Below are 27,347 nucleotides of genomic sequence, written 5' to 3' on the forward strand. Positions count from 1 at the left end.
CAGGTCCTTCCCAAGCTGTCGTCTTCCATCGTCCACGAGATCGACAGCATCCTGGGCAACAAACCCTACAGCAAGAAGGATTACCGCTCCTAGGCGCGCCCCGCCGCGCCGCCCCGCCGCCCGATCGCTTGCTTATGCTTGGATGAAGCAAAGTGGAGAGCGCGGACCGCATCAAGAACAGCGCGCCGAGAGTGTAGAGAAACCGTTCCAAACGTCGCTGCAAGAGAACATAACGCTTATTACATAACATTTAATTTGAATGCAAGAAAGCCACCGCCGGGGAGAGCGCCGGGGCTGAGCGCACCCCGCGGCCGGACTCGGAGCCGCAGGGCCGGGCTGGGCGCTGTGCTCGGGGGGCTCCGTGCGTTGGACTCAGCCGGCGGGGGCCGTCCTGGGCGGCGGCTGCGGCCGTTGCATGCGCCTCCCCGCTGCTTCTCTTCTTTACTTTGTGTTTCTGGACATGGAGGCCGTTGGGTGCAGGTGTGCAGGGCTGGATGCTGGCCCAGACCTGAGCCGGGGCTGTAAGAGGCTGCAACGCCACCGACAAAACCAACACCTCCCGGCGCTCCGCTCTGCAGCCCCAGCGCACCGACATGGGGTGGGAGCGAGGGAGGAGAGACGGGGAGGAGAAGAGGGGTGGGCAACGGGAAGCATGAGAGGGGGGGACTCCACACAGCTGGTCTCACCCTCTGTGCAGGGGAAGCAGCACACGCTGCTGAGTGGAGATGGGGAGGTGAAGCACACACCGGGATAGATAAGAGAGAGCTGCAATTGTTATGTGTCTGCACAAACCACACAGAAACACAGGAGCAGGTGTGTGGAATTGCGTATCTACATGCATCCGGAGGTGACTTCCAGATGTGCCACATGTGTTGCACACATCCTGCAAGCACATACACATACATGTATACAGACAGTGTGTGTCCACCCAGCAGCACTTCACCTGGTGCTGCTGCCCAGGGGGGGCTGGCTCCTGGCCCTTCCCTCCCCAAGCATTGTGCTCATCTCCCACCTTGATCCCAGGGCTGGAAGAGCAGAGCTCCCCTCATTGCCAGCACAATAACGACGCTGCTCCCACCTCCTTTTTACAGGATTTATTAAAACACAGAGAACATGAACCAAAACACACAGAGTACAAAGTAAATGTGAGTGTGTTGGTTACAGGTGCCATAAACCTCCTACGAAAGGTCACCACGGTGCAGTATCACAAAATAGCAGCCCACCAGGCACAAAGGCAGCAGTGCAGCCGCCCTCTGCTCTGCTGCAGCAGCCCCCACGACCCCCCCCCCACCCAGCTCCAGGCAGCTTGTGGCCATAGAGAGGATGGAAGGAAGAAGCAGGAGGAGCACAATGTCCAGCACAGCCCAACCGTGCCCTCCCCACTGCAGCATGGAGAGGGCAGGCTGCAGGCAGAGGGACCCCGGGGCAGGGCTCACTGCAGCCCAGGGATGGGCTGGGAGACTCCTCCTCCTCTCTGCTCCCCGTGCTGCAGCAGGGCAGGGCAGGCATGCGCTTGCTCAAACACAAAAAGGACATAAAAATAGAACTTACAGGGAAGCTACTGAACAGGAGTAAGCTTGGCGCCTAACGGTCAGCGTGGAACTGGACTAGAAACAGAGCTTCCAACAGGTCTCCCTTTAACTCTGATACATGTCAATAAAAACAGACATAAATACTGTTATTCTGCATCCCTTCTTAACTCATCCCACACTTCCAGACAAACTCTTCAAGTCTTCAATAAGAAAGTGCAAAAAAAATGTACAAGGAAATGAAATCCCCTCCAGAGAAGTTCTGGTGATGGTCGGGGTCACGTCGGTCAAAGCACACGTGGGGATGAGGGGTGTGAGGCTGCGGCCTCTGCCCACTGCATCCCCATCCCTCGGTGACCATGCGGCTTCTTCTCGGGGCTGGAGAGTGGCCCAGGGGCTGCTGAGGGGACAGACAGGACTCGTGGTCTGCCAGCACACAGCAGCTCAGAGGATGGTCACACGTGCAGCCTTACCTCGGGTGGGAATGGGAACAGCATTAGGAGATCTTGGAAAGGGCTAAATATCTGTTGGTGAGAGAGAAAACAGCTGCTCATCGCCATCCCTGCTTTGCACTAGAATCTGTCACTTCCATTTCCCTGCTCGGGTCTGTCAGAAGTTTCAACCTACCTGTCACGTAGGGTCCCAGAGGCATCTGACTGTAGTTGACAATCCCACCTGGCCCAGGACCTCGGAAATTCGGCCCAAAGCTGCTGTTGTAGATCTGTGAGGAACCAAAGGAGCCCTGAGGGAATGAGAAGGGAAGCTGGAGCACGGGGAATGCAGCACAGAGAGCTGGGGGGAGGACACAGGGCACCCCAAGGCAGCTCTGCACTCCTCCAGCCCACACACCTGCTGGACCGGGGGCTCCCCTCCACGCGTGGTGAGACGGCTGAGGATGCTGCGCTCCGACATCTGCAGCCGTGCAGCCACCGGAGGGATGCGGGACAGCATGGAGGGCAAGCGTGTCACGTCAGCCTTCATGTCACTCAGCAGCTCCTCAAGCTGGTTCAGCACTGCAATGCACACCCGGCGCTGCTGACCCTGCAGCGTGGCCCCCAGCACCCCCGTGCCTGCTGTGCTCTGTCCCCATAAGCCCGGAACCCTGTGACCCAACTGAACAAGCATCAGCTCCTCCTCCCAGCAATCCCCAAAGCTGGACTTCCCAATGGTCTCATTGAGCACAGCCAACCCCTCCCTGCACCTCCTGCTCTCTACACCCCCACGTACCTTTGTGCAGAACAGCGTTGGCGGGCTTGTTCCCAGCAAGGGACTCTTTGGAGAGGTGCTGGTGGCTTTCAGCAAGGCACTCCACTTCAGCCAGCCGGGCGTTCAATGCCATGGCCGGGTGATTGGGGTCTTGAGTCATGTTGAGGTACGCTGCCCGTCGCAGCTGCTCCTCTATCACCAGGGCCTGCTCCAGCAGCTGGGAGGCACAGGAGAGCAATGGATCAGGACCAGACCCTGCGCCCATGTGAGCCAGTGCCACCCACATGCCACCACCCTCCCCATCCATCCAACCCCACAGCTCCTGGGTTTGTATCATCTTCCGCAGCACTGCCCTGTCCATGTGCCACATTCTGGAGCTAGCAAGTGCTCCTGCTGTTCCAGCCCTGCCCCTCAGGGCGCTGCCTCGCTGCCACTGATGTCTCACAAACATCTGCCGCCTCCTGCTCCGCTCCACCTCACTGTGGGGCTCTGCTCTGTGCCACCACTAAGGACTCACCAGCCCTGAACCTGCAACTCGCCTTGAAGCGCCGGGCGAGGAACTTGTTCTTCATCTCAAGGTAGTTCCCTTTGTGTATCTCTGACTTGAAGGGCTCGTTCAGGATCACGTAGCGCGGGTCGTTCTGGATGTCCTGCCAGCGGGCATAGCCGTGGCTGCAGCAGAGGGAGCGTCAAGGCAAGAACCGGCCAGCAGGCAGCATTTCTCAGCAACACATCTCCAGCCCCATTCCCCGCTCCATCACCTCCCCCCCCGCTGCCCTCACAGCACAGCCCCCTCTGCATGGCACGGGGAGGCCATCACCCACAAAGCCAAAGGGTACGTGACAATCCCTGCCAGCAGCCAGTAGTCGTGTCTGCGGTGCCAGATGTCATAGATCTTGCTGGAGGAGATGGCAGCTCTTTCCTCATTCTGCCACAGCGTGTGCAGCTCTGCAGAAACAGAAGAGAGACAGCCTGGTCAGCCAGCAGGGCTGCTGGGCACAGCATGCGGGGCGAGCAAGGAGATGGCCCAGGGAGCCACAGGAACAGCGCTCAGTACAGAGCTTTATGGAGAAGCTCTGCAGGAGTAACCAACGGCTCATCTCTCATTTCTACCTGTAAAGCCTCCATCAGCAATGTTGAACATGAATCTAAAGTTCATATTTCTGTCATCCTTCTTTCCGTCCTCCTCTTCTTTGTCACCATTTTGCTGAGTCTCATTTTGCTCCTTTTCTTCCACCCTGGTATCCTCTGCTGGGCAAACACAGGAAATCACACCTGCCCAAACTCACTCAGCCATCAGAGCGACTGCTGCTACCTGCCCTCCCAGTTGCAAGAGGAAGTCCCCACTAAAGTCACTGCTGGAGAAGCCACCAGCTCCACCTCCCACCCACCTGCCTCCCCCAGCAGCTCCTGATGTTTTCATAGCAAGCACAGGCAGTGCCCTGTGCCACCCCCAGACACCTGCCTTGAGTCACTGACCCTGCCCAGCAGGGCACCCTGCACCACTTCTCTCCCCAAAGCCTCCTGGCACTTTACCTGGCTTGACTTCCTTGTCCTCCCCTTTGCCAGGACTGCTGTTGGACTCTGGCTTTTCCAAAGTCTTCTCTTTTTCTTGAGTACCCTCATCTGCAAAAGGGAACAGGACTCTGAGAGAAGAATAACATGTAAAACGCTCTTCAGGAAATAACAGATATGGATTGACTGTAACTTTCAGGGTAAAGCGACTGTATTGTGAACAAGCATTTCTCACAACTTACTTTACACTTAATTTGTAGATTATACTAAACTAATGCTTTAATATTACAGTGTAGATTACATCTGTGATAATGTCGTGTCATTATCTAGACAGCAATCTGGAAGTCCAACAGGATGCCTTTCTCAGGAACTCCTACTGGACATTGTGACATCCAAGTTTTCCACTGCAATTTGGAGAAGAGAAGCCAGCAGCAAGTGCCAGAGTTTCCCAGCAGAGAGTATCTGCCTGTCAGGAGCACTGAGGCTGTCACAGTGAACACTCTGTGTCTATGCACCTTGAGCTGAAGAAATCCCCCAGCACACATCAATGTCACTGTAACTGTCAGAGCCCTCACAGATGTCCCAGATGCTGCTCAGAATGAAGCCTGTATTCTTCTGAGCCACAGAGACTCACCTTTCCCCAGGGGCTCAGGAGAAGGCTCAGCCTTTTCACTCTCTTCTTGTTTCTCTTCCTTCAGTTTCTCTTTGCTTTCACAGTTTTCTTGGCACTCCTCACTTTCCACCTTCTCAGTGCTTCCAGGCACCTTAACGTGAAGCACCCACACTGGATTAGCCCAGCAGCCAGAGGGATGTGATTTGCTTGCAGAGGAATGCTGCAGCATCTCCCAAGAAACACCATTACTACAGCACTGCAGCCTGCAGGGCAGCACTGCAGGCACAGGTTCATGACCCCCCTACCTGGCTGTCAGATGCTCTCCTGGACTTCTGCTCCACTTGGTCCTTTTCCTCCTGGAATCCGAGTGGTGGGTCTGTTTTTTCTGTAACACCAGTAAAGCAAGGAAGCTACAGACAGGAATTCTATCGTGCCAAGGACACAGTGCCAGATACCTGCAAAACTTTCTGGTGTCCTGTTCCACCTCCCTTCCTAAGGTAGACCAAAGCCACAACCAGGGCATTGTGCATTTACCTGCAAGGGCAAGAGGTCCTGCATGTATGTGTGCTGGGCTGGCTGGGACAGGGGTGTTGGGATCTGAAGAAACCATCTCACTGCACTTCTTGCTCTCCGGGCCCTCCAGAATCATGTCTGGGGTGCTGTACTTCCCATTGACATGCTCAAACTCCTGCACCTGGGGCAGACACACAACAGCAAGTCAAACACAGCGGCCAGCAACAGAGCAGCAGCAGGCCAGCCCCATCCAGAGGTGCTCCTACACCCACCACCCCATGTGGCACGCTTTGCTGGGCAGCAGGTGCTACTGCCCATGCCCTGCTGCTTTGCAGGGCAGCACCTCCAGCAGCAGTCCTGCTCTGCCCACATGCACACAGAAAGCCTCCCATGCCCCAGCAAGTCCACTGCAGCTGTGCTGGCTTTGCAGACTTAAGGGAGAGGTACTGAGTTAAGACCGTGTGAGTAGCAGAAGGGCAGCATGCGAGTGACCGTGCTGGTGCCCACGTGAAGCCTTGGCAGGCATGCAGGGTGAGCTGCACCCTGGGGGTGCTCATGCAGTGAGTTCACAGTCCTGGCCCCATCATGCCTCCATCAGAATGCTCCTTGCTTCCTCTCCACTCCTCTCTTTCACAGAGCCTCTCTTGCACACCCCGTTCCCTAGGCTGCAATTTGTCACTCTCCACACCCAGCAGAGTAACAGTTGATGCTCCAGACACAGCAAAATCAGGTGCCATCACTCCCAGCATCTGCCCTTCCCCACTGCTACACTGGAACTACTGCTATGATCATCTAATGGTCTTCCTGGGACAACTCTGAGTGCTGCACTTGTCAACACATGGGGAGATCCTCTCCACAAGACAGCTGAGGATTCTTCCATACACTTAACTGCCAGTATCCTCGGGGCTCAGCACATGCCTGGGATTAGCAACACGACCAACAGTTATTCAGTCCCAAATCAAGCCCAAACATCTCTCTGAAAGACATGCTTTGGTTCAACAAGATGCTGGACACAATGCAAGACTTGGCAAGTGGAAGTCTCTGGCCTGTACAGTATAGGAGGTCTGAGTAGGTTACTGTAATAGTCCCATCTGAAATGAAAAGAACTATAAATCCAGGAATTTTTTAGAAGTTAAAAATGTGATTTTGCCACGATTTTTTGCCAATCAAGCACTTCTACCTCCAGCTGACCTACATCACTGAAATACCACAGACATGGCCGTGCACCAAGCCTTGGAGATTCAATAAGGGGATCTCTGGCAAGGAGGCATTCAGCAGCTAACAAAACCCCCAGGTATCCAGAACATACCTGAAGGGCACATGTAAGATTTTACTCACCCACCTTCTTCCTTACTAGTGACATAACTCCGATCCGAGTCAGCACGTGCTGGCGTGACAGCCCCTCCCGGGGTACACCATCTGCAAAGGTTTCAGCACCATCTGCTCCAGGTTCACACAAATGTCGCATGAACAGGGAGACATAAGCCCTGTGGAAGGAAAGCAAGAGCTGGCTCTAGCTTGGACCAAGAGCTCCCTGCTGAGCACCCGCAGTGCCTGTTTTCACCAGAGGCCAAGGGCAGAGTTTTGCCCTCCAGCACACGGCATCATGGAGCTGTTTGTGATGAACACCTCACAGGCATCCTCATGCCTGATCACAGTACCTGAACTCTTTCTCACTCTTCCCTCGCAGATCCCTCACCAGCCAGTGAGAGTTGAAGGCATCCTGGGGCGGCATTCCCCACCGCATGATGGCGTTCAGGAAGGCTTTGCGCTGGCGGGCATTGAACCCCAGAACCTGCAGGGAGCAGAGGTTGGGAGGCCTCAGAAATGATGACATCTCAGAGCCTCACAGCTGCTACAGGTCCTGAGCCAGGACTGATGCTGAAGAGCAGCACAAACCGGACCAGACAGACAAGGGACATGCTTTGGCCAGTGCTGACACTCACTTCAATATTCCCCCCAACTCTTGCCAGCAAAGGAGGGAGAGGTTTGTCCCGGTCACTCTTCAGCTGTCTCCGTGATTGTCTTCTGCCACCTGCAGTCATACAACCTATGTAACAAACGTGCCCAGCCAACAGAGGGATGGCCAAAGACCTAATGCTGATCAACCCCTGTGCCCTAAGCTTCCCATAACCCTTCCCAATGGGAGTGGAACCTGCACACAGCGGCAGTCAGGGTTGTTCAGAGTGCCCTTTCACTCACGTGGCCTCCTCATGCCAGGGGAGGCACTGAAGACCAGATGCTGCTACCACAAGGACAAGACCAAAGCCCTACATTAGCCAGCAAGTCATGCTCCCTGTGCTGAGAACTGCCTCACCCAGCAGGGCAAAGAATGCCTCCCCAGAAGCAAGGCAGTCTCTTCAGCTCAGACCTCCCTGCTGCATTTGAGTGCCAGCCCACCCCAAATCACAGGCTATCACTGAAGTTCCTGCAGAGGACATTGTAGAGTATCAAGTCCATTAACTCACTCTGACCTTCTGGTCTTTCTTCAAAGTCTTCATCTTCATCCTCAGAGCCAATGGAGTACTCAGACTGGTTGTCAGAGAGCTCGTCCTGCCACTCTGCAGACCACAAGGAGACAAGGTCAGGAGAGAGAACCCTGCAAGCTTGCCTCAAGGGGACAACAGGAGCCCTGACACTGCCCCCAGCATCCAGTCCCAGGTAGCCAGAAAGACCCAGAAATAAACAGGAAACCAGACTCAACTTTTCCATTATTATTAGTTTCCTTCACAGAAAATAAAAAAACAAACCAGTTTTAAATACTTTGCCCACAGTCAGGTTTCTCCTCAATTCTTTCCCAGTTACAGGCCAAAAGGAAACAAAAATCACAGAGCCTGCTCCCAGACCTGAGCCAAGCAGTCAAAGCCATACCTTGGTCCTCCTGAGAGGCATCATTGTAATTGACCTGCTTGCGGATTCTCTTCCCCTTCCCCAAGTTCCTGGCCAGATCTTCCTGCTGCTGCTCATAGTGGTGCCGCAGCAGCTTCTCCCAGTAGTCAGGGTCCACATTCTCCTCTTGTTTGATGATCTCACGTTCCACCTCCTCCTGCAAAGAAACAAAAAAGGCTTGAGACAAGAGAGCTGCAGACCTCCCTGCACCACACTGCTGTGCGTCTTCTACTGAGCTCTAGGGAAGAGGGATGGAAGGAGGGCACTGAGACACTTGCTGGTAAGCAAGATGTTCAGACATGCTTTGACCACCCAGTGGTGTGCCTCCTTCCCCCTGCTCTACATGCATGTACACAGAGTCTCACTTTCACCCAAATGCACTGACCTCAGTGCATGGTTATCAAAGGGCTGAGACAACCTCCCAGTCAGCCACCTATACCTAGAAATAGCTCCTTAGAACACTGCCATCCGGCCTGTGCTCACATCCAGGGAACAATCACAGATCCACAGAGATTGCCCAGAATAGCAGCCCACTATCAGCTTGAGAGACAGCTGAAGGAAGTCTGTTAGCTACAGGGAGAATAAATGACAGCAGCACAATGCATGAGCAGCACCGTGCCCTGCTCCCAGTATTCAGAATAGCAGCCTTCAGAAGAACAGAACCAAGTAGCAGAAGAGCGATAGGTCACAATAGGTCAGAACCACATTTAGCCATTGCAGTCCTGCTGGCTGCACCATCACTGCTACCATCAGCAAAGAGCAGGGAGGGGTACTGCCCTGCAGAGAAACCCCTACAGGAACAAGAAAGGCAGAGGAAGAAGCACAAACAGGGACATACAAACAGATGTGATTATAAGACATGATACTAATCACATTACCACACCATCCTCTTCTCTCACAACATACTGGGCCACTTTAAAGGAGCTGAGATACTCGTTCATGTTCTGCAGCTCCGTGTCATCGGTCGCATCCTGGTTTCGGTCCAGAAGCTTAGAGATAGCAGCATCGTCATAGTGGATCACACTGCTGTCATCCACATCCTTATTGTCACCTGGAGGGCAAAGCAAGGGGAACAGAAAGCAAATCACACTGTGTGCTCCCAGAGCCAGGCAAGATCAGGCTGGACACAGGGCAAAGTCATCCCAGTAACAGGGGCTACAGACCTGGTGGGGTGCCACCATGCTTTTTTTTCATGCCAGGAGTCACTGCACCCCCTTTGGTGGACAGCGTGTCAGAGAAAGGGGTGACGGCATCCGGCATGGTGAGCCGCTGTCCCTGAGACACCATGCCTGCAAGTGGAAGGCACAGGAATGAGCCCCTGCAGCTCCAGCAGGGCTTGGCTTTGCTCTGAGCATCTCCAGCTCCCTCCTGACCCAACCTTCCACATCATCCTTGAAGAGCTCTTCTGTCCCAAACTTCAGGATGTCATCCAGCTCTTGCTTGGTCATGGAGCCTGACTTTGAGCCAAGCCCAGGACGGACCACCAGGTGGGTGAGCATCATCTTCCTTTTGGCCACCTGGGTGATGCGCTCTTCCACGGAGGCTCTGGTCACAAAGCGGTAGATCATCACCTTCTTGTTCTGCCCGATGCGGTGTGCTCTGCTGAATGCCTGCAGGCAGAGAACATCACTGCAGAACAGCCAATGTTGGCACATCTGCAGCCAGCCCAGACTTGGACCCCCTCAGCCAGAAGCTGATCTCAGGCTGCTATGGGGCAGTGGAGCAAAAGGGGCTCCTTAGAGCCAACTTGTAGGCTTTACACTCCTCCTTCCCCCTCCTCTGACTACAGAGCAGGCCACCTTCCTCATGCAGGCCCCTAATTGAAAGGCTTGAAGGCAGTGCAGAAAAGCTCCTCCTAGGAATCCTCTGGCTGCAGATCAGTCCTTAGATAGGATCTACCACAGCTTTTGGAAATGCAAGTGGAAAGTCCCCAGAACATGAAGGGACACTAGGTTGCAGACAAACAGCAGGAGAAGGGCAGAAGCTCATGGAAGAAAGCCAGTTTTAGTGGCCAGTCCACCCCTGCATTGCTGACAGGCCAAGGTAAGGCCAATAGAGGTGTGCAAACAGCTCCTGAACAGAACTATGTCCTGCAAACTGCAGGAACCATCAGCAGCTCTCAAGAGGAGAGAGCTCATTTCACTGGCAGAATGCACAGGGGGCCCATCCAGAAAGGTACTTACTGTACTGGAAGGAAAAGAAAAAGTAATAAACCTGGATGTCATTGTGGGGATTCCAGTCAGAATCATAAATAATGACTGTGTCAGCCGTAGCAAGGTTTATGCCCAGACCACCAGCGCGGGTAGAGAGGAGAAAGCAGAACTGCTGAGCACCAGGAGCTGAGAAAGACAAACCCACAGGTGGCAGAAGGTGAGACAAAGGGGAGCTGGGCTTATTTGGAAAGGTGTAGCACAGTGCTTTAGTTATAAAACATCAGGGTCCACCAGTCTAAGCCAAGAAGCAATAGGCAGGGAAGGCAAGGAGTAAAAATACATCAACCCCTGGAAATTAGTTAGTGAAGAAAATACAGCTCCAGGTCTGAAAGGGAAGCTCTGAGGCCACAAAGGGAAATGCAGGAGTCTTTCAAGCCAAACAGCCTGTCATTAACAGGCTCAGAGTTTAATGTGTGAAATAACCAGAGGGGCTTAACACACCAGGAGCTGCCCTGCATTGTGCCAGGGCTCTGAGCTTCAGCACTCTGCACTCCAGGTATACACACAGCCCCCACAACGCCTGACCCCTCTGCTGGCTGCTGCAAATTGGCCCCAGCACACAGTGCCCACTGCCACTCCTGGAAGGGAGGAAAAGCACTTACCATTAAACCTATCAATGGCTTCCTGGCGCAGGCCTCCAGTGATGCCACCATCAATGCGCTCATACTTGTAGCCCTCGTACTCCAGAAAGTCCTCCAGCAAGTCCAACATCTTCGTCATCTGCAGATAAAAAGTGGTTTCAAACATTTATGTGTACTCTCTGGAGAGGAACAGGATGCAGTTAATCCCCCTGACTGATGGGGTGCCCATCAGCTGGTGACATCAGCTGGCATCTTCCATCTATCCCTGTCTGTACCTAAGACAGAACTCTCATACAGAACAAAGAAGTCCTTTAGCAATTTATCAGGGTCACTCACCAGCCCTTCCCCACTGCTCACCTGGGAGAAGATCAGAACTCTGTGACCCCCATCCCGTAACTTCTTCAGCATCTTTTGGAGCAGCATCAGTTTTCCAGAAGACTTGACCAAAGAATTCCCATCATAGGATCCATTGGGCAGAACTGGGGCCTCCTGTGAAGGATTCTGGTTATAACCTCTTCAGGAAAGCATTGGGGAAAGTCATGGAAAAAGTCACATGCATTGCAAAGGCAAACATCATATCAAATTGCACACCAAAACCTGTACTTTTAACCAAAGACAGCTGGAGACATACCCCACTGACAGACCGCACACACACTACACTGCAAAACATCTCTATGGTGCACACAGCTCACGTACCACAGCGGCCACAGGAAAAAGGTATGGGTGGTTACAGCACTTCTTCAGATCCATCATGATGTTGAGCAGGGAGACCTGATTCCCTCCACCTTTCGAGTTCAGGGCTTCAAAATTCCTTGTTAGTATGAACTTGTAGTACTTCCTGTATGAAAGGGGAAGGGACAGACACTGTCATTATGGGACTGCCAAAAAATCAGACAGCATGTAAACTCTATAGATATATCAGTGGAGTTTCAAAAGGGATATCTGGTATGGGGACTTCTCTTTAGGTGCTGGTTTAGCATCCCCAGACTGGGGTCAAGTCCTGAGGGTACCACAGCCCCAGGAAGCAGGACGTGCTCAGGGCACGGCAGGCAGGAGTGCACCATGCATCAATCGCTCCCTGCAGAGCAGCCAGCACTGCACAGAGCCCGCCAGAATGGGGCTGAGCACTCTCCAGGAGCACATACAGGAGTTCAGCTCTTCTCACAGATGGGTTTTCTCTGATCCACTGACCCCAGCGAAGCCCTGCCATGCCACAGATGGGGGAAGCAGAAGCCAGTTGCAGCCCAACACCATGCCAGCACTCACTTCTGCATCTGGCTCAGCTCCACTCTGACAATCAGCTCCGTCTTGGCCGGCATGTTCTTGAACACATCTGCCTTGAGCCGGCGCAGCATGTGGGGGCCCAGCAGGTCATGGAGCTTTTTGATCTGGTCCTCCTTGGAGATGTCTGCAAACTCCTCCAGAAAGCCCTCCAGGTTACTGTGAAAGAAGCCACAACCACACAGTGCTGAGTGGAATGGACATGCTGGGGTAAAGACATTCATTTCTGTAGGACCTGAACACAAAACTTGAACACAGTGAGGTAATAACACTCCTGTGCTCCTAAGCAGAGTGGGAGCCAGGCTGATTGCCAAGGGGAATTTACATTAAGTATGCAAATAGGAGGTCTGAACAAGTTCCCCAAAATACCACGGCCTCCTCACAGAGAGGATGGAGCAGGGCAGCTCCCAGCCCTCATCCACAAATCTCCTGACTGACAGGAGGACAAGCTCTGCCTGCAGGGCCCACAAAACAGTATTTGATGCAAGCAAAACCTGAGTCTGCATTACACATTCACAGAACCATTACAGCAAACTGCTGGGAACCTGTGCAACTTACTTAAACCTCTCAGGAGTCAGGAAATTGAGCAGGTGGAAGAGCTCTTCCAGGTTGTTCTGGAGCGGAGTCCCAGTAAGCAGCAACTTGTAATCGATCTTGTAACTGTTTAATACCCTAAAGAACTTACAAGTGATATCAAGTTGTAATTATGCACTTACACATAAACAAAACAAAGCAGTATGTGTTCTACTTAAAAAACACTGGCGGTTTCCCCTTCATTTAGAACAACCTTGCATCTTCTGCATGCAGAGCTGGAGCAGTGAACACAAAGCATATGAAGCTCCTGACTGCATTGAGTGGTTCCCTCTCTCTGTTAGATCCTCGTTGCCATAGGGGCAAGCAGAGCTCTTCAACCCAAGCTTCATCCAGCACCAGGCACCACCAGTCAGGATGACACACAGATCACTGCTGATGCCCAGAGGGCATTAAAGAGAACAACCCCATCAAAATGCAGCCTCAGGCACAGCCTGAGCGAGCTGGAGACATCTTCTGCCTCCCAGGCAGGAAAAAAACAGAGCACCAAATCAGCTGAGTGGCAACAGCTACAGGAGTGGGCTGGAAGAATGGCTTACAAACATCTGCCACCTACTTTGGACTGGTTGTTCTTCAGTCTGTGTGCTTCGTCCACCACCAGACAAGCCCACTCGATGGAGCCCAGCACCGCCTGGTCTATGGTGATCAGCTCATAGGAGGTGAGCAGGACATGGAACTTGATTTGGGCTTCCTTCTGGAGGTGCAGAAGAGAAAAGTCAGGATAGAAGGCAGCAGGGAAGCAGACAGCCTCCATGTCTGGTGATGCTGTTTGTGACACCGGTTCTAAGCCAAGGAGAAAACTAGGGGCTGCCTGTACTGCATGGCATCAGCAGCAAGGCTCATGCATGAATCATGCCAGCAGAAGATCTGAACATCATAATTAAGCAGGGAACTACAGAAACAGAAAAGGGCCTGGCAGAAATCTTCAGAGCTCATCATAAGTTTTCTACATCTAAACAGTGTCAGGCTCTCTGGTTCAGAGACCTAAGAAACTTCCTTCCCTGGGTCAAATTCTGCTCTCTCTCCTTCTTGCTCCTGGTTAAAACCAAGGCAGCACACAGACTCAGCTCCCACCTTCATCCGGAACACCTTCTTGCCGCTCCGGATGGCATTGTCTTCAAAGGAGAACTCATTTTCCCGGATGACTGACCGGCTCTCCTTGTCCCCAGTGTAGGTCACAACATAGAAGTCGGGCGCCCACATCTCAAACTCACGTTCCCAGTTGATGATGGTGGAGAGTGGAGCACTGACCAGGTATGGCCCTTTGGAGTGACCCTGCTCAGGGAGACAAAACCCACATTGCTTGCTCTGTACCAGGGGGTGAGCAGCTCACAGCCATCACAGGGTGCTCACCTCCTTGTACAGGGAATACAAGAACACAATGGTCTGCACAGTCTTCCCCAGTCCCATCTCATCAGCCAGGATTGTATCAGTGCCTTGGGCCCAGGAAAATCTCAACCAGTTGAGCCCCTCCAGCTGGTAAGGATGCAGCGTTCCTCCTGTGGCATCAATGTACCAAGGCTGCTTGTCAAACTTAACCGTAGGCTGAAGGAAAAGACACAAAGCAATAACCAACTCCCTCCTGCTTCTCTGTAGTCAATCATGCCCCTCTTCAGATTAGCAACACACAACAGCTCCAAGTGCAGGTACAGTCCACACCACAGCCCTGCTCTCATGACAGGCTTTGCTGTGCACCACTGCAGCAGCCCCAGGCCAGCATGTGAGCAGAATGGCACCTGGCAGCCCCCTTCCCTCGTGCTGGAAATGTCTGCAAGGCTTCTCACAGCACATGTCCAGCTCTCCCTCTGCATGTCACATATGCATAGTTTTGGGGAAAGAAGACCCCAAACGCCTTCCTTCAGAACTGTCCTCTTGGATCTAAAGCATTGCTCCAGAATACGGACAGTTATCCCCCGTGCACAGGGTAAAGGCACCCCCCATAGCTTCACATGAAATAAGAACCTGTCCTTGAAGGAACTAGGGAAGAGAACCTTACCAGACTGACCAACCTTTGTGTGAGCTCACACACCTTCACTCTGGCCCCACCATTCTTACTTACATCAACAAGAGGAGTTTCCGGAGGCTTCTCTAGCTTCTCCTCTTTCAGCTTTTTCCCCTTCTTGTTCAGCTTCTTCAGAGGACGTGTGTCCTCCCCCAGCATCAGCTCCCTGAAACAGTGAACAAGCATTAGGAAAAAGCAGACAGACACTCCTCTCCATGTTTCCAAGCCAGGGGTTAGAAATGCCTCTCAAACTCTACTGCCTTTTTCCCCACAGGAGCTTTTCTGGCTCAGTTCCCATGGGCACTCATGGAGCATTAATTATCCCCTTCCAATAGTTCATGCAACATCATCTAAAATAAAGGACAGCAATCTCAGAGAATTAGATTTTTCCCCCTACAACATACAGTCAGCATAGCATCACAGAGCTCCCCTGAAGCACAGCAAGGTCACAAATAGTACTAGCAGAATATATGGAGGGGAAAGGGAGCATAGGCTGGAAAACAACCAGCAGGCTGCATTTAAAGCAGCCCCAGAGTGGTGGAGCATTTCAGGAAGGACCCCATCCAGACCCAGCTTTCAGAAAGTGCTCAGCATCTGCTCTTTGTAATGAGGCCCCTGCAAGTGATTCCAGTGTGCGCTCAGACAGGGCAACACCTACAAACCACTTGGCAAAGCCCAAGCAGGCTGCTGCAGCTCTGCATAACTCTGCCCCAGGCTACAGTACACACCAGCCCCAGTCCCACTGCCTGGCTGCCCCTTACCTGTGATTCCAGTAGAGGAGCTTGAGGTTTTCATAGTATGGGATGTCTATCTCATCAATCTCCCAGGTGCACTGGTCATATGGCAGATCTTTCCATTTGATCAGATAATGGATGTCTCCCTTTTTATCAAAGCTATAAAACACAGCACATAAAACACGCCAATGAAATGAGAAAAAAGTGATGACCACAGCCTGTGCCTGAACTTCACCACATTGGCATGAAGTTCACTTTGAAATGAAAGCCCTTTGAGAAAAAAACCAACATGCCAACACTGCAAAAACCCAGGAGAATCACACAGGAGAGTGCTGAATACCAGCCCCTGAGAAGCTGTTCATAGGACAGAGCTCTGTCTTTCTCTCACGCCCAGATGGGTAACCATTCACATACACATATGGACTGCTGTCAGCCAGGGGTGGAGACTGCACGTCTAAGGGCAACAAGTCCTGTGTTACCAGCACTGCATGAAGACCAGGCTCCACTTCCTCCCTTTTTGCTGTAGCATTTATTACCCTATGAAACTTTAATTACACCAAAATATGAACAAACATACTACAGAGTCCAATTATATTATGTGCATTATGCACCTCTTGGGCTTGTGTCATTGGTCTCAACCTGCCCCTTTTCTCCCTGTACCAACAACACTCAGTGCTCACACCACCTGGGCACCACACGCCCTCCTGCTGCCTATCCACACATCTGCCTACTCCTCACCTGTGGTTCAGGATGCGGTGGATCATCATCCACTCGGGTTTGATGCCATAGCGGTAGAAGCGCTCCTCCATCTTTGCGTAGTGCGGGTCTTTGTTCTTCCGCTTCTCCCTCTGGCTGTCCTCATCTCCAGAGCCATAGTCAAAGGCTGGTGGCTCATCCATGTCGTTCTTCCTTTGGTAGTTGCGGTACATCACAGTGTGGTAGAGCTCCAGCTGCAGCAGGACAGAGCCACATCACCCCCTGGGCCACCAGGAGCAGCCGAGGCACACTGCTCCAGCCCTGTGCTCACCTGTAGCTCCTTGACCCAGGAGCAGTGCCAGTAGGACAGCCCTGCCCACTTGACAAAGAACTCGCGCTCTGGGATGCCCTCCAGCACCTTTGGCAGCGGCAGAGCCAGCTCCGCATCTGGGACAGGCAGTGCAGGGGGCAGCGGGGCTGGAGGCTCCTTCCATGCCCAGTGCAGGATGCGCTGTACTTTTCCCTTCAAAGGAGGGCACTGAGGATGGAAAAACAAATACACAAGAGCAGGGAGTTTAACACAAGCCCTGTCAGCTTCATGTCCCACCAATCCCTCCCTTTGTGGAACACACTGACCACGCTGCATCACTGCATCCATCAGGGCTCAGAGGTGCAGTGCTCACAGGCTCTGGCAGGCAAGATGTGCCCCATCCTGCCCCAGTGAGGACAGTCTGCAGGTTATGGGGGTCTGGAGGGCAGGGGACCCACACAGGCTGCAGTCAATCAGCAGCGCAGTGAGGGGGAAAGCAGCCAGGCCCCAGGCAGAGCCCGTGCTGAGCTTGCTGCTGCGAGTAGAGCAGAGCACCCCAGGGAACCACATGGGCTGGAATAAGCTCAAGCCCTGACTGCGCTTCACTCACCCTGCAAACAGGGTCAGCTGCTCTGGGCACAGCCAAGGCATTGCTCTGCTCTGCTCCCAGAAGTTATTAATTTGCTATTGCTAACTAGGCAGACAGAAATCAGGAGGTGAGGGTGCATGGAGTGGAAGAGGCTGGGTGGTGCACATGTGTCTGAGAACATCCTTAACACCCCCTGCAGGGACAGGCCTTACCACGAGGGCAGACTGAGCTCAATACACATTTCCTTATTTCCAAATTTAATCGCCCAGCACAATTCAAGGCCCCAGAAATCACACCGAGCCCTCCCGACATTGGGCGTACATCAAACGGGACCTTGCAGGCAATCTAGAAGCAGGCAGGGAACTCAGCAGCCTGCACAGGGAGAGTGCACAGGCAGCTGAACTGCAGGAGACAGGCAGAGCCAAAGGGTGCAGGAGCACAGACAGGGTGACAAATGCAGGAAACACTCACTGTACAGCGAGGGCAGAGCCATTCACCATTTGGGATTTCTGGTAGGGGTGGGTTCAGGCAGTGCAGGTGGTAAGAGGACGGGCATGTGTCGCAGCACAGCAGCTCCCCTCCATCCTTACAGACACGGCAGAACTCCATGTGGTCATCCTCCTCTTCTTCACCACCTTCCTCCTCTTCATCTTCCTCCTCCTTTGGCTCCCATTGGATGCCCTCCTTCTCCTGGGGCAGTAAAGACAGTATAGTTGAGGGGTAGCACCACCACAGCACTAAGGGGCCCCAAGCCCAGAACAGGATCACGAGAGGAAAGCACGCTTCCATACCCAACCCATCCCACTCACACAGGTGATACACCAGCCCAGGCCCAGCGCACACAATTAAGTGCTCTCAAGTACCCCAGCTTCAGCCTGACTGTGTGCTGCCAGACTTGGGCCATTCTCCCCATCACCCAGACCCTCTGCTTATGCCCCCTGCCTTGCAGCACTCCCACAGGCACCCACACTCACACAATGTGGGCAGCTCCACTTGCCCTCGGGGGCTTTCTCCAGCTCAGGGTCCAGGCAGACAAGGTGGTAGGCACGTGGACAGGTGTCACACAGGATGATCTCCCCTCCCTGCTGGCAAACCTCACAGTAGTCCTGGTGGTCCGTCTCATAGCCATCCCCTTCTTCAACTACAAGCAAGGGACAGACACAGTCAGTGGGACAGCAGTACCACCAGCTCTCCCAAGACAGTTGCTCCTCTATGGTACAGTTAAGGAAAATGCATCACGTTTCACCTCGGCCCCTCCTGCTATGTCCCCCTGCCTCTCTGTCCCTCTGCATCACAGTTTATCTTTGCACACAGCATCATCTCACCTCTGTCTCTCTTTCTCTCTCCACACTGTATCATCCTTTGGTTCCTTCAGGCTCTCAATGGAGAATGCCAGAACCTGGAGAGGTTGCAAGGGAGGCAGTCAGAGAAACCTCCACAGACCCCAGCGCCAGCAAATGTACCATGCAACAGTAATGCAGCTGAGGACCCTCCTCCTGGGACTGCTGCACTCTCCTTGGGCACTCGCTGGGTGCAGAACAGGAGCTCCTCCAGCTCCATGCAGAAAGAGAAGGGAAGGAAGGAGCAAGGGCCATAAGGCCCATAACACCACACAGAAGGCAGAACACTCGCCTTCCGGCTGTCCCCAAGCACAGAAGGCATCTTTTGGTTTCTCAAAAGCAAAACTCATCAGCATAAGCAGCAGGAGCACAGTATCTTGGTGCAGAGGGACTGCTCTCAGCAGGGATGGAGGTGTCATTAACCAGACCAACACAAAGCCTCCACCAATGAAGGAACATGCACATCAAAGTGGCCCACAGCCACTCAGACCCTGCCAGACACCTGTCACTGCTGCCCTGCATCTCCATGGGCCATCATCACAACCCTGTACTGCCAACAACCACACACCTCACTCAGACAGACACCATCCGCCAGCACTGCCTCACCTGCAGCCACATCTGCTCCTCAGGAGCCAGCCACAAGCTGTGCTTCTCCAGGGCTGTGCCTGTGCAAACCACTTCCCCTGGAGCCCCACAAATTCTGGACTGTGATGCCTCAGGACAGACCTTGGGAGGGTGGCAGCTGCTCACCTGCCCACACTGCACCCCAGTGCTCAAAGCACCACGTGGCGTTGCAGCTGCCCTCCTGACACAGTGTGAGCCACAACACAGAGCTGGATCGGGGCAAGAGAAGCCCTTGGCCATAGAAGTAAAGTGGTGGATGGAAAGGCCCAGGCATCAGGCCGATCTTTCACAACCAGCAATGCTGCAGGGAAGCCCTACAGCAGAGTGTGCTTTCTGCAGGCCCACTGACAGCACAGTCTGGACACCATGAAAGCACCTCTCATCCCACGCACACAGACAAACACAGCCTTTCCTTTCCCACAGAATTAGTGCTGTACACTGCTTGGAACTGCAAGGACCAGGAAAGCACCATCTGAATAGGGAAATCCAAACAACAGGAACAGAGTACAAAGGGATGGCCTACTCCTCTTTTTCTTTCTCCTCCTCTTCCCTCTCTTCCCCAGGCCAGCCGAACACTCAGAGCGCACAGAAGAGCTGTTGATGCTGGCACTGTCAAAGTCAGATTCCTCCCGTTCTTCCTCTTCACTCTGCAGAGGAGAAAAAAGAACCACACACTGTCCAGGTGCTGGCATACAGTCACTTCCAGGATGTTCTGCTACAGAGCAGAGCTAAGCACCAGTGGTCACACAAAGCCACACATGATCACTGATCAGCAGCTGAGCCCCATAGGGCTCCTACAGAAACTGGCTGTTCAGGGTATCAGGGACGGTGGCAGGGTTGTCACACTCCTGGCACTGGCAGCCAGGGTTCAAAAGGATGTGTCTCAAGGCATTAGGAAGCAGGTAAATCTCCTCCATCAGATCGATGTTCCAGCCAGGCAATCAATCAGCACAGACTACAACGAGAGCCAGAGGACAATTATCTCACACTGCTCAGCACAGCGCAGGGGGAGTTAGCCAGGTTCAGCAGCACCATCAAGGTGCAGTCACTGAGCTAATCTCAGAGACATTTAAAATACATAATCAGTGACACAAGTTCACACTGTGTTTGCCTGACAAGAGATGGGCTCTGGGTTTCCCTCAAAACATAACAGTGTCTGAATTCTTATCCCGGAGGCCAGACTTCCATATGCAAAGCCCCACTTTGTATGTTCTTGTGTGCTTAGCACCCTGACTGCAGGAGCAAGCCCAAGTTCCTCCTCAGTCTTAGAAATGCAAGTGCAGATCTGGAATGTACCCACATACGGGATGGATTTTCTGTACTGTGGGACTGATTGACTGCCCCAGCCTGCTCCTTCTTCTGATACACAGAGTTACTTACAAACTGGTTGTTATGTCAAAAGGAGAGGCAGGGAACTCCAGTAAAGGTGAGCGAATGGGGACTTTGAGCAACACTATCAAGATCTGCAGGAGAACCATTCCTACTGAGCAGTTATCAGGAGATTTGCTCTTTAAAATGCTTTGCTTACATCTGATATTTATATACTGAAAGAGTGCTGCATGTAAACTGCAGCAAAACCCTGCTCCCATGCACTTACGGGGTGCTCAGCTGTCCCCGGGTCATGCTGCAGAGCCACAGGCGCCAGGAGGCAAGCAATGGCAACCTAATTAAAGCATCTGATAATTCTCTTTGACATGAAGTTCAGCTGGAGTGCAAGCCCTGAAGAATTCCTTTGCAAATGAAATCTGAAATGATGGCATTATCAACCTCATCTCTGAAAATAAGCGTGATTATATGGCTTTAGCAGCAAACATGCCCAGATATGACATCTTTACAAACACAAGCTTGGACACAGGTCTCTAACAAGGGATGAACAAACACACTGAACAGAGACTGGCATCTCAGAGAAGGGCACAAATGAAGCTGTAGCATTTCTTTTCAGCAGCCTTCACTCAGGCTTCCTTCCACACCCAACCAAGGACAGCTTGGCCCCTTCCTCAGAAGGGATGTCCTGACACTCTGAGGGCCAGCAAGGGAAGGATGTGCCACACAAGGCTGGAGGACAGGGACCACGCAGAGATGTGTGATCCATGCTATCTCTAGGAGGCAACAGGCACTGCAAGAGGAATAGGCAAGTTGGCAAGAACAGGGCAATCAACTGGAAATACACACACTGCCCTGCACAGGGGAGATTTCTAGGCAAAGGGAACTTGTCCTGCCTTTTCTCTGCTGCACCCTCCCACACCCAATGCCCTGCACAGAAATGGGAAGCACACACTTACAGAAGAGCCCTTTTTCCTTTTGCTGGGGATTCCTCCAAACCGGAATTTTAGGCCTGCCATCTTTTTTCCCTTCCCCTTTTTCTTCCCATCTTTCGAGCTCTTGATTTTCTTCTTCACACCTGGACCTGGAAAAACAAAAGTCTTATTGTTCCACTGTTCCAAGAGTCCTCAGGCTGCCCACCCAAGTCCAGGGCTTGCAAGGAAGTGGGAGAAAAAACTGGCACAAGAGGAACACAACTATCCTGGAATGCAGGAGAGGGACGGCATCCTGCAAACTGCAACAGGGCTGGGAATGCCAAATGCAGAGTTTGAAGTCTGCAAAGCAGGGAGAAAAGACCCCTCTCTGCTGGGGTGGCCCAAAAGACACTGCAGGATCTGAGGCTGCAGCACAGGGAAGCTGCTGCAAGCTGCACTCTTGGTCAAAGTGCCAGCTCTGAGCTGCTTGTTCTAACCTCTGGAGGCATCAGTAATTGATAAGTGCATTACTGGAACAGCAATCCTCCTGAGGAGCTCTCTCCTCTTTCTACCACAGCCCAACTTCCACAGCAGTTCACATAGAACCTTCCAAACAGGAAGAAAGAAGCACAAATCTGCTGTCAGAAACAGGAGAACTGTCACAGTAAGCTCACTGTGCTTGGTACCTACCCTTGCCTTCCTTGGTTTTCGCTTTCCTGATGACAGGGGGCAATGCAGGCTGCTGGGGGCTGGCAGCCAGTGGCGGGGCAACCGTGACAGTCTCCACTGCTGCAGCCACAGCTGCTGCTGCTGCCGCCGCCGAGCTGCCCTTGAACGGGTTGTTGGCACTGAACTCTCGCCACTTGGCACCAAGCACAGTCATCATCTTGGACATAGGGATCTTGGGGTTCTTCTTGGCAATCAGAGGTCTGAAGGGTGGAGAAAGGGAAAAACCACAGGTTAAAGGAAACGCACATCTGCTCCTGCTGTCACATTCCCCTACAGAAAATCTTCAAATAAATAAACACAAAAAATGGAATTCTGGAGAGCGGGCATCGGGGAGAAACAATTCAGCTGTTTTCCAGTCAATTATCCTGTATTTAAAATGGATTCCTTAAGACCTTTCTTGTAACGGAGGGAGAAGCAGTAAGGAGCTTGTAAAGGAAATTCTGCATCACAGCTTCACCCTCTTATTTGAGTAACATCCAAATCTCAATCACTGCCCCAAAGCCCATTGATACCTGTGGTTTTGTACCTGAGAAACTGGCTGAAAGCCTTGTAATTAGTAAGAGTATGGTAATCTTCTTCTGAGAAAATATAATCTACATCATCAAGGCCCCATTCTTCCATCAGCTGGGCTGAGCTCTTCGGCTCCTGTAGAATTACAGAGAGACACTGTTAATGTAAGTGACAGCTCTGCAGACAGTGTCTGTCATATACCCCGTGTCAAACTCTCTCCCTCGTCAGCGACACAGAGATTTGTTTCTGTAATATAAAAAAACCAAAGCATGCATAAGTGCTTAATAAACTAATGCTTCACATGCTTCCGAGAAGCAAATTAATACAGCATTATCCAAATGCTCCTCATACCACATAATATAATGCAAAGCCTTCCCAGGTTTCATGTCTCCAGGAAACATAATCTCTGTATCTAACAAAAATAACATGGGATCATGTTGGCCTTTCATCTGCCAGTAAAAATGCCAGCCCGTGCTTGAGAGCCCTTGATGAGACACTACTGCAGAATGGGTTGTTGATAGAACTGCAAATGCTTCATGGTTTTAAAAACAAAAACAACCACAAAATCAGCATTGTTATGGCTGCTTTTCTCTTTGTTCCAAATAAAATAAACCATTGCTTTCAGTAGTGCTTTCAGTACCACAAAAGGTACCATGAGGAACTCTGAGCACATGCCATCAGGCAGCTAACTCAGTCTCCCTGATGGGGAGTACAGTACTTATACCTCCGTGCCTTAAACAAAGGTAACGTATCCATCAGTGCAAGGTGAGTGACCCGCAATTACAGCTCTGCCCTCATTCACTGAACAGTGTGCTCAGATGTCAGCAGGGATCTGGCCACACCATGAGATCCAATGTCCGAACACCAGCTCAGGATGAGCAAATCTTTGGTACCTTTAACCCTCCATCATCCTCCTCCTCCTCTTCATCCTTCTTTTTCCGTTTGGTTTTTTTCTCCTTCTTTTCCTTCAGTTTTTTCTTTTTCTTCTTGTTGGGGGAATAGTCACTTCCTTCACTCTCAGATTTCTCCTCAATCTCCTCATCATTGTCTGATATCTCATCATTGCTCCCCTACAACAGAAGAGGACAGTGGAGAAGGAGCACCACCTGCCCTCCCTCAGCCACAGGCACACAAGTGGACACCCCTTTCGCCTCCATGTTGTAACACACTCTGAAAGCATCACGATGCTGCAATACCACAACGTTCATGTTACCATTCTGATGTGCAGTGGTGTAAATAAAGGCACGACACAGCAAGCAAAAGAACATACATATTAAGAATAACCATATAGTAAAGCAGTGAGTGACTCGTCTGAGAGGTGGCTAACTGTTCAGCTAAAAGACCTTAAATCTTCAGACAGGTGGAACCTTAGTAATTTTTCTGATTGACATAACACATGGTAGCGTGTGACGTCCCATCTCACAATGGCTTATGTTCTCTTTACAGGAGAACAGAAACATTTTCCTACTGCAGTGTGAATAGTTAAGAACCGAAAGGAAGAGGACATCTCTTGAGTCACATGCATGTCTTGTAGCTCACCAGACAGATGTTGAGAGACACTCAGCACATAGAACTCCCACCAGGCTTTTGGTCACAACTTCAGCAGCAAGAAGAACCTCTCCAGAAAGGCCTGTGCCCTGCTGGATGGCTGACAGATGCAGTCAGCAGGAACCAGGCTTACATGTACACACCAACCACGGGAGAGCCAGAGCGCGGAGCCCAGCAAGGCAGAATTTAGGCTTCTTTCTGGGACAGACAGTGACTTGCTGCAACAAAGTCACTACCACCCTAATAAAAGCCTCTGCTTGCCGGGCGGATCACTCACGTTACAAGAAAGACAGCAACAACGCACATATTTGGGTCAATATCTTCCTACACCCTGTGCCGCCTCTGGAAGCTGCCCCACGAGGAGCGGCGGGGCTCAGCACCATGGACAGCGCCCGTTGTGCTATGTACAAATCAATTGCTCACAGCAGAGATCCATTATCGCTCAGCGGCCATTACTGATATCGGGTCCTTTTTGGTTTGAAAAAAAAAAGAGCTTTTCCTTTAGCAGTTATAATTTAGCACTGAATAATTGGTTGCCATGGCAACGACTGCAGTACAGGTTGAAATTCCCACTCTCCCTGCTTTCTTGCCTGACGAGGACCTTCATCTACATACACCGAGGTTCAAACAGCAGCCGGTTAATTCATGCAGATCTTTTTGGGGTTCACAGCATCAAGTGTAGCACCAGAGCTTCAAGGAGCACTGCCACAAACACCACAATGAGCTGCAAGGAGGTTAAACAGGCAAATTCCCTTTTAAAAGCAACACAGCCATGGTGTAAGCACCAACATCATGGCGCAGGTTCACAAGGCAGCCCCACTCCTTTAATAGGAGAGAACATCCTACACCCCACAGCCTCCACGAAGATGCTCAGGAAAAGAAAACCCAAAGCGAAGGTTTCTTTTTCTTTTACCTTCTGACTGGGTAATGCAGCCTGGGTGCTGCTCAGAAACACAGCTCAGTGCCTACCCACAGAACTGCAGCTCCTCGCTGGCTTTGGTGGAAGACAGAACAACCTCTGACAGGCAGAACTGAGCCTGATTAACACCACCCGCACCAGGCGTTAATTAAAGAAGAAAACACCCTCGACACCCATCCCATTAATTTCCCCCCAACCCCATAAGGAAGCAGTCAGACACAGCTCAGGCTGCACATGTTGCTCCCATAGCCTCAGGTAGGCTGACATGAACGTAGAACTGCCAGGAATGAACATAGCACACGTCTGTATCTTATCTTTCCTCTATTAAAAAGCAGCACAGGAGGGAAAGAAAACACATCCTACATTGCAAAACACACAGGAAGCGAGGCGGCCTGAGCCAGCTTTGTGTGGTATCTGCAGGAACAGAACATCACCATGGCCACGAAGGAGGAGAAAAGCCTCCTCTGGGCTTCTGCTCACAGCTGCCAGGTCATCGCACGCTGGAGTCAGTCAGGTTCTTTTACATCCACAGCACATAATGCTCCTGTCGGCAGCAAAAGCACTTCGATGTGCCACCTCATCCAGCCAATCTGCTCATACAAGTCCCAGAGGGAGTGGCAGTGATGACTGGAAGAGAACAGCATCATTGATCCCCTGCTTGGCGAGGGAAGGGGTGGGGATGCTTCTGGCTCTGCTGCATAAGAACATCTGATGCTCATCTTCAGGCACGAATTTCCTGAGGAAAAGGGTCTGAGGAACAGCAGTTGCTCAGTGCTCCATCCTCACAGTGTCTACCCGGTGCCCACAGCCCTCAGCCAAGACACAGCCTGCCCTGCAGAGCATGCAGGGACAGCCCAGCCACCTCCTGGGACACACAGTGGAGCCGTGGTTAGAGGGGGGCAGTGGGAAGAACCACTCAGGTGCCATTAAACTCAAGGACATGACACCTTGTCTTCTTGTAGAAGACTTAAAAACCCTTCCACACACTGAATCCTGAGAACTGCTGAAACAAGTGTTCTAAGAGCAGGCAGTGGGAGAGAGGACCCCCCAGAAGGCACTGCAGGCACCCAAACCTCACAGGCTGGGAACCATCCTGGTGTTGTTACTACACCCTGCACGCTGTAAGCTTCCATACCAATCATTTACTTGTTAGAAGTCTCCACTGGAACAAAAACAGCCAAGGAAAATCACCACCCACCTCAGCACATCATTGGGGCTGGATAAGAACCACCCAAACCTGATCCTCAGTCACCTCCATGGGCCATGAGGTTCCTCAGATACCAAGGAGCTGCCTGCTCATGGAGCCCCCAGGTGTCTCTGCTGTCACCACAGGCATTGGGTGCCCCAGGCAGCCAACCTCCATTCCACATCTATCAGTCACCCCATCTCAGAGCACACAGCATTACCTCTTTCTTCCTCCTCTTGATTTTGGCCACTTTGCCATCTTTCAGCTTCTTGGCTTTCTTTTTTTTCTGCACAGCAACTTGTTCCTCAGCGAAAAACTCCTCCAGCCCTTCCAGGACCCCGTCATCATCTTCTGAGGACAAGAAGGGCAATTCACACGGGTGGCCTTCCCAGGCACAGCTCAGGTTTGCCCTCTCTGGGCACTCACAGCTGCTCAGTGAGAACATCCATAGCGCTGTGCTGAGCCCCAGCACCCAAAGGATGTGACCCACAGCAGGGTTTGTATCACCACACCGTGCTCTGACCCCACACATCAGGACACCCAGCCCCTATAGAGCTCAGTGCTGTTAGAATAGCGATGCTTCCACCCTTTGGCCTTACACCTCCCAGCAGAGCCCGTTAAAACGAGTGGGGTCGGCGTCCAACAGGTGTCAGCCTCACTCCACACGGTCCTTGCTCCCCACCTTCCCCCTCCTCCCATGTCCCTCCAGGTCTCCCCCATCCCTCCTCTCCCCACACCCGAGCTCACCACACAGGCTGCTATCAGCGCGCAGCCCCCGGCAGGCCCCGACCCCCCGCACCCCGCAGACACGCCCCCCCCGCCCCCCATTCCCCCTCCATCTCCCGGCCCTGCGCCCCCCGCCCACCTGACACGTCCTCGTCGTTGTCCTGCTCGTCCAGCAGCTCCTCTCCGCCCGACGGGCCCCTCATGCCGCCCGGGAGCGCCGGGCGCGGCCCCTCCGCGCCAAGATGGCGGCCGGCGGCCCCGCCCCG

At 52.4% G+C, this 27,347-nt stretch overlaps 2 protein-coding genes across 31 annotated transcripts in view; one reads left to right on the forward strand and one right to left on the reverse strand.

Annotated features, from left to right (window-relative positions):
• Positions 1-1,681, forward strand: part of KCNAB2 (potassium voltage-gated channel subfamily A regulatory beta subunit 2) — a 19,070-nt gene extending 17,389 nt beyond the window's left edge. For all 13 annotated transcript variants that reach the window (XM_015882574.3, XM_085509277.1, XM_085509276.1 and 10 more), the window contains one exon: positions 4-1,681. In XM_015882574.3, coding sequence (XP_015738060.2) covers positions 4-93 — 90 coding nt within the window. In that variant the 3' untranslated portion in view covers positions 94-1,681. The remainder of the gene's footprint in view (positions 1-3) is intronic.
• On the reverse strand, positions 1,080-27,341 carry CHD5 (chromodomain helicase DNA binding protein 5). 18 transcript variants are annotated; one of them, XR_014931882.1, is made up of 42 exons: positions 27,221-27,341; positions 26,576-26,706; positions 23,596-23,772; positions 22,719-22,837; positions 22,154-22,392; positions 21,509-21,633; positions 19,750-19,873; positions 18,237-18,403; positions 17,734-17,952; positions 16,695-16,901; positions 16,406-16,617; positions 15,695-15,826; positions 14,991-15,099; positions 14,285-14,476; positions 14,006-14,206; positions 13,488-13,625; positions 12,899-13,020; positions 12,326-12,499; positions 11,756-11,897; positions 11,417-11,548; positions 11,081-11,198; positions 10,480-10,604; positions 9,644-9,875; positions 9,429-9,554; positions 9,144-9,316; positions 8,248-8,422; positions 7,851-7,937; positions 7,323-7,411; positions 7,038-7,171; positions 6,719-6,863; positions 5,398-5,557; positions 5,169-5,248; positions 4,885-5,014; positions 4,272-4,361; positions 3,849-3,983; positions 3,575-3,683; positions 3,253-3,407; positions 2,757-2,952; positions 2,379-2,542; positions 2,157-2,250; positions 2,003-2,053; positions 1,080-1,926 (listed from the first exon to the last, which is right to left on the reverse strand). XR_014931882.1 is itself a non-coding variant. In XM_085509200.1 (42 exons), exons 1-41 carry the CDS (start codon positions 27,282-27,284, stop codon positions 2,046-2,048), a joined length of 5,829 nt encoding a protein of 1,942 aa, XP_085365326.1. In that variant the 5' UTR covers positions 27,285-27,341; the 3' UTR covers positions 1,080-1,926; positions 2,003-2,045. The 18 variants fall into 18 exon arrangements, 11 of the variants coding, with proteins under 11 accessions (XP_085365326.1, XP_085365325.1, XP_015737965.2 ...); XR_014931881.1 differs by having other exon boundaries at positions 2,157-2,271; XR_014931879.1 differs by having other exon boundaries at positions 1,080-1,929; positions 2,157-2,271.
• Positions 27,342-27,347: the final 6 nt, after the last annotated feature.

Source organism: Coturnix japonica, chromosome 9, assembly GCF_054131305.1.
Source record: "Coturnix japonica strain WE chromosome 9, WE-NBRP24, whole genome shotgun sequence".
Lineage (NCBI taxonomy): Eukaryota > Metazoa > Chordata > Aves > Galliformes > Phasianidae > Coturnix > Coturnix japonica.

Bases quoted from the DNA above. Each gene is read 5' to 3' on its own strand.
- CHD5 (XM_015882479.2), bottom strand. From the start codon at position 27,284: ATGAGGGGCCCGTCGGGCGGAGAGGAGCTGCTGGACGAGCAGGACAAC. The intron at 15,100-15,694 runs GTAAGGGGCAGC...TCACTGTTTCAG, and splicing joins CTCCTCTACTGGAATCACAG to GGAGCTGATGCTGGGGGAGG. The intron at 5,249-5,397 runs GTAAATGCACAA...CTGGTGTTACAG, and splicing joins AGGACCTCTTGCCCTTGCAG to AAAAAACAGACCCACCACTC.